Source organism: Pseudopipra pipra, chromosome 5 (assembly GCF_036250125.1).
Source record: "Pseudopipra pipra isolate bDixPip1 chromosome 5, bDixPip1.hap1, whole genome shotgun sequence".
In the NCBI taxonomy this organism is placed as follows: domain Eukaryota; kingdom Metazoa; phylum Chordata; class Aves; order Passeriformes; family Pipridae; genus Pseudopipra; species Pseudopipra pipra.
Genome location: NC_087553.1, coordinates 25829085 through 25835099, shown reverse-complemented (window position 1 = coordinate 25835099; position 6015 = coordinate 25829085). Strand labels below are relative to the sequence as shown.

Here is a 6015-nt window from a genome sequence, read left to right as displayed (position 1 = left end):
GCCCCCGCGGCCCCGGCGCGCGCGCCCCCCGCGGTTTGTTGTCAATGAGACCAGGTCGCCCCCGGCCAATCGGCGGCCGCGGCGGCGCGTGGTGTGATGGCGCGTCAGCGATCAGCAGCTGCGATTAGCATGGGCGGGCCCGCCCCCTCATTAGAATATTCATGAGGTGGGCGGTGCCGGGCCACGCACGGCGGACACGCGTGGGAGCGACGCCATCACCCGCTCCTCCTCCTCTGCCCACGGGGAACACCGCTGGGGCAAGGCTCGCACCCCGGGCTGCCCGCCAGGCTCAAGGGCGCAAAGGCCAGGTGGAAGGCGCCGCTGGGGAAAGGATGGGGTTTGTCCTTCCCTACGCAGCTCCCGCGGACCCTCACCTCCTGGGGGGCCCAGCCTCGACGCCCTCTGGCGCGCACCCGCTCCCCCCAGGAATGGGAGCAAAAGCCACGCTTCTTTTACTTAAAAAAAATAAAACAAAATAAAATAAAGTCAATTTTATTAAAAAAAAAAATCAAACTCGCGCCCACTGCCACCCCCCCACTGGAGAGACTTGGCTCTGCTGTTAAAAATTCAGGACGTTTCCCCTTTCCCAAAGGCTGCGATGCTTCCAGCCCGGCACAGAGCACCCGCTTCTTGGGGACGGTCCCTCTGCAAGAGCCTCCTCTGGTGCGAGGTCATCAGCGATAGTGGGAAACAGCAGGGGGGTTGTGCCGGGTCCCGGGGCCAGCCCCTCACCTCTGCTCCCCAGCTGGCTCGCTCCCTGCTTCGGCCCTGCTATCCCCACATGCCCTTATCTGGCTGTCCCTCTGCCAAAGAGGCTTTGGAGTCTAACTTAGAGAGGATGAGGGCTGCAGAGGAGGGATGGGGGCAGGATGGCAGGGGCAGGGCATGAGGTGCAGCACAGGCTCACAGCGGCTGGGGGCTGGTTCCCCAGTACCTTCAGCATCAGCAGGGCTTGCACTACAGCCACCCATTGGCTGCAAAGAGGCCAAGTACTGAAATTCCTTCAAAAAATTCACCGTGTGTTTGCCTCCCTGCGGGAACGCCCAGTGGTGGCTGCATAGGAGAACAAGATGCCATCAGGCCAGGAACAGATGCTGTCGGCCTTTTAAACTACATCTGAGCAATGAAATGCATGTTCCTCGGTAAGAGAGCCACTGGGAAGAGGGGAGAGCTGATCTGGCAGAGGTAGCAGCTGTGCAGAGACCAGGTAGAGCCGGGTGGGGGGTGCCAATGAGATCACCAGTTTAACAAAACGAAAACCAAAACTGAGAGAAGCAGCATTGCTCATGAGGCTGTTTGGTGTGATGCACTCCCCAGCCCACCCATGTTGGAGGAGGCAGGTTCAGTGTAGAGTGTGCTGCGGAGTGGAGGGATTCCTGGGCTCCTCAGGCACAGCATGACCCCCACACCCTACTTCCCCACAGGCAGCAGCACCCCAACCAGCCCAGGGGATGGCCCCACTGCTTTTCCTTTAGTCTGTGCTTTAGCTGTGGGGAAGGCATACCCCACTCCAGCTGCACTGGGGCAACCCACCAGCACTGCCACCCAATCTCCACTGAACAAAAGGGAAAGGCAACAAAACAAAACCCACGGCACAAACGGAAAGGGGACCGCCAGGCACTGGCCAAAGGCTGCCGAGAGGGAGCGAGCCACTCTGCATCCCAGCGGTGTCGCCCCGAATGCAAGGCGCAAGCCCCCCGCACGCTACAGCTCCGACTGCGAGCGGGAGATGCGCGGGCCCTTGCGGATCTCCTTCCGCTTCTCCTCCTTCTTCCTCCTCTTCTCCTCGTCCCTCAGCGCCTTCTGAAAGGTGTCAGCGCTGGGGAAAAACTGTGGATTGACACCAAGGGGTCAGGATGGGGGAGCCCCAAAGCCTCCCAGAGGCACAACCCCCTGCCAAAGCCAACGCACAAGCTTCATGGTGCCAGGGGGCTTGAGGATGGATGTGCCATGAGGCAAATAGGATCTCGACCATGGGGCAGGTGGCCACAAGAGAGAGGAGATGGTACCAGGTGCCTAAAGTCAACTGCAGCCCAGCCAATGAATTCAGTGTGTTTCAGCCATGCTTCCTCAGTGGGGTTTTGGCTATTCCCAACGAGACACCTGTTCCATTCCCCAGCCAGCTGCCTGGAGCTGCGAAGGGGAAAGCCCACAAGGTGAGCTGGCAGCATTGCTGTCTTACCTCTGAGTGGTCCGTTTTAAAGGGATTGCGGTAATCGGGCGATTTTTCGCTGATTCCCAGCTCCTGAGCCATCTGCAGAGCAAAGCGGAGACCACATCGGGCACTGGTGCCTCCCACTCACACTCTCCCCTTACTGTGACCAGGATCCCCTCCTCCCCACCAGCCCCATCTATGTTCTATGCTCTCCTCCCATCACTCAGCCCAAGGACAGCCCTCAGACATGGAGCACACTCCTCCTGCCCTCCTTTTACCCCAAAAACCTCACCCCCCCAGCCTAAGCAGCAGAGTAGGGACACAGCGGGGGGACCAGGAGCCATACCAGCCGCAGGACCTGGGAGTGGGGTCCCTGCTCGAACACACCCGTCAGGTTGCAGAAGCCGATGCCCCAGCGGATGAGGCTGTTCCAGTTGGAGTTGTGGTCGAAATAGTGGTGCACAATCTTGGGGAAGCGCAGGACAACATCCCCGAAGAAAGCAGTATTCTCCACTACGTGGGAGTATGCTGTGGGGACAGCCACCAACCCCATCGTCACACATGCCCCATCCCACTGGCACTTATGTCCCCACCAGGAGGTGGGGAGGCTGAGTTAAAATGGGTAGATTCCCCAGTACGAGCTAGTCAGAGGCAACAATAAGGTCCCTGACAGACAGGGTCAAGCCCAGGTCTGGTCTGGATACACAGGGGTTTTGTACCTACCCCGGTGCCAGTCCCAGGAGGAATGTCTGTGATGCACCAGAGCACTCAAAAAAGGAGGGGGGGTAAAGACCGGAGAGGACCTACCATCTTTTATCTTCTCATCCTGAGGGAAAGGCCCGTCGGGAGGCACATCAGCAGCAATGAGCACAGCACGAGAGTCTTCCAGCACCTGCCAGAACCCTCAGTTACTGCCCTGTTTTGCCAGCTCTTCCCTGTACCCTCGAGGTGCTGCCCCAGCTGCCCCACTTTGAAGCCCCATAGCACCCTCCCTTCAGGTCCTAAAGCTCACTTGCCACACAATTTTTCTCTTTGACCCCATGGAAGCCCCCCAGCCCTCCCCACTTTGGCCCACCCTTCCCAGCCCCACCAAGCGCGGCCTGTGCTGTGGCTCACTTTGAAGAGTCCCTTGAGCATGATGTCAATGATTTTGTACTGCTGGTTGACGTCATTGAGCTCAATCAGATTCTTCAGCGCGTTCATCTGGTCCTTGCGCTTAACCTCAAACAGCTTCTTATCTGCAACAGTGTCAAGGGCACTGCTGGCACTCTGCCACCTCTGGCTCCCATGCCCCTCTGCACCATCCCAGTCCCCTCAGTTCTCCACAGTGTGCCTGAGGGCTGGGGGGCAGCATCTGAGCCAGGATGAAACAAAGATTTCCAGTGAGCCCCCTTGCCCAGACACCCCAGCAGGACCCTTAACAATGCTGAGAGCAAGTGGGGAGCTTTCTGCTTGCCAGTCCATGCTCTGGCTGAGGGGCTGGAGGAGGAACATGAACTCCCACTTTCCCCATATGTGTCTCCACATAATATCTTTTCATACTTTGCCTGTTCAGCAGGGGATGCTGCTGCATGCTAAGAAGGGCATTAGCCCACCTTCTCATGGGCAATAAATGCCTGTGGCACAGAGAAGTCCAAGTGCCACAAGCCCAAAAGTCGTCTCCCACCATCCCAGTTGGTGACCCCAAAGCACTGAGACCCCAGGCGTGCTCTGCCACCCAGCTGGCCATGCCACTTCCAAGCGCAGACTGGGAAACATGCTCAGTGCCCAGCACGATGGAGCAGAAAGAAAAAGCAGAACACCAGGCACCACCACCATTTCTGCTCCTGCACCAAGCCAGGCACTTGGCTAGCAAACTCAGGAGCTTGGCTAAAACCCTTCTACAGAAGAGCAAAGCAGCAATTTCCCAGTGCTTCTGGATTCTCTCTTTTCCACTTCCCTGTGCCTTTTCTGTGGTCTCTGACCCTTTCCCTGCACATGAGCTCCCTCCAGCCTCAGTAGGCATGAGCGCGTATTTGAGTCACAAGGAGCAGGCTGCAGAGGATACAGATTTCCAAGCCAGAGTCCACCCTCTGTTTTTCCAGGTCTGCGAAGCTGCCTCGAGATAGCAGCAGCACCAGCAGAAAAGGGTAGATGAAGAAAAAATCCATGTTGGCCACTGCAACCTGGAAAAAAACAGACCAACAAAACCAACAACCAGTGAGGAGACTTACGAAAAGGAAAAGTCACACAAACCACTTGAGACCAACAGCACATTGCACTTGGCATCAGGGTCCTTGCCTGCCTCTCCCTTGTCCTCATGAGGGTTTGAGGGAGACAGTTGCCAGAGCAGAGCCACGGGGTGATGCTGCAGCCAGCCTGCTCTCCCCTGTGAGGTCTCTCTCCTCCTCCTCTCTACCTGCCTCCATTGTTGGCTGGGCCCCCAGGGATCTGACTCAGCACTGACCCAGAAGAAAAATTAAGTCCTACCTGTTATCCCAAAAATAACAGCTAGCTTTTTGCTGGGTTTGTGAGTTAGAGCAGACCAGCAACTGAAACAGCAGGGCTGGATGGTGAGGATTGCCAAGGGGCTGAGCGACACGCTCAGCCATCTCCCTTCACCCCTTGGGGTGCTGTTACCTGGACCCTTTCCCTCACTATCAGCCAGGTGCCAGCTGCAGGCCCCACACCGAAAAGCAACAGTTGGGTGACCTGGTGGTAACTTCCCCCTTGCCCCAAACAAGTCTCTCCCCAGGCGGTGGTGTCTGAGGCTCTGCAGAGATGCTGTTGGGCAGAGCTGCTCCTGACTACAAGGGTCCCTCATCCACAGCCAACATGCAGAGGAGAGGCTGGGGGAGATGGTCCTTGAGAATGAGGCTCAGCCTCCAGGCAGCAGAACTCGAGGTGGCAGCCCATCCGCAGGGACAAGGTTTCCACTGAGTCAAGCAGCAGCCACTGGCAATTACAGAGGCAGCCCCTCCTTCAGAGGCATTGCCCATGCCGCCCCCTGTTCCTGATGTAAAGGCAGATGTGTAAAGCCACCAGAGCTGCCCTCATCCTCTGACACACTGACCTCCTGAGCCCACGCTCGCCTGCCTGGGCAAACTTCTCTCTGCAATGCCCTAATAGTGGAACAGAAACAAATCGCTTCTTGTTTTTTTCTTATTGTTTTTGTTTTTCAAAACTAATACAATTTGTTCAACCCTGGGTCCATGAGAGAGGCAAAGCAGGCAGCACCAGCAGCTCTCCCAGCCTTGCAAAGATCAGCAGCAGCTACCACCATACACCTCCTGCTGAGGCTGAGCCAAGCACCTTCACAACCCCAATGGGGGAAGGAGAACAGCGTAGGGCAAACATGAGAAACCCTCTGAATTATTTTGCTGTTGTGCTTTGTAAAAGGCACCCCTGGAAGGGAACAGATCAGAGTAAATACAACCAACTTTACCGAGGAAGACACAGCTGGCCATGGTGTGGGCTCAACAACACACCCCATGTTTCAGATACAATGCAGAGCCAGAACGGCAGCACAAGTCCCCCACACCAGGTCTGAGTCTGTCCCCTCTGCCCACTGTGGTGCTAGGATTAAGCCATATTCCAGCAATCCTGAATCCACAAAGCACACTGACAAGCCAAGGCTGTAAGGAAAAATTCTTCAGCCCAGGCAGATACTCTGCTGAACCCACCAGCCTGGTTGGCTCCCAGAAGACTGCTTCACCCTGCCAAAAAACATGACCCAAGGACCCAAGGCCTGGCTCAGCAAGGTAGTGTGGGTTTCCCCTATGTAGAGCCCCCCACAGCTGCTTACTCCCTCCCAGGCTCTCAGGGAGGAGGAAGTGCAGCAACTCAAAAGCGCTAAGTGCGACTGCCCTGGGACATGGGCT

At 56.8% G+C, this 6015-nt stretch overlaps 1 protein-coding gene across 6 annotated transcripts in view; it reads right to left on the bottom strand.

Annotated features, from left to right (window-relative positions):
* Nucleotides 1-476: 476 nt before the first annotated feature.
* The window catches only part of LOC135415119 (coiled-coil domain-containing protein 134-like), a 51720-nt gene continuing 46181 nt past the window's right edge, over nucleotides 477-6015 (bottom strand). For all 6 annotated transcript variants that reach the window (XM_064656689.1, XM_064656684.1, XM_064656685.1 and 3 more), the window contains 6 exons: nucleotides 4203-4320; nucleotides 3272-3393; nucleotides 2963-3047; nucleotides 2502-2683; nucleotides 2183-2254; nucleotides 477-1830 (listed from right to left, as the gene is read on the bottom strand). In XM_064656689.1, the coding sequence (XP_064512759.1) occupies nucleotides 1705-1830; nucleotides 2183-2254; nucleotides 2502-2683; nucleotides 2963-3047; nucleotides 3272-3393; nucleotides 4203-4320 (705 nt within the window). In that variant the 3' untranslated portion in view covers nucleotides 477-1704. The remainder of the gene's footprint in view (nucleotides 1831-2182; nucleotides 2255-2501; nucleotides 2684-2962; nucleotides 3048-3271; nucleotides 3394-4202; nucleotides 4321-6015) is intronic.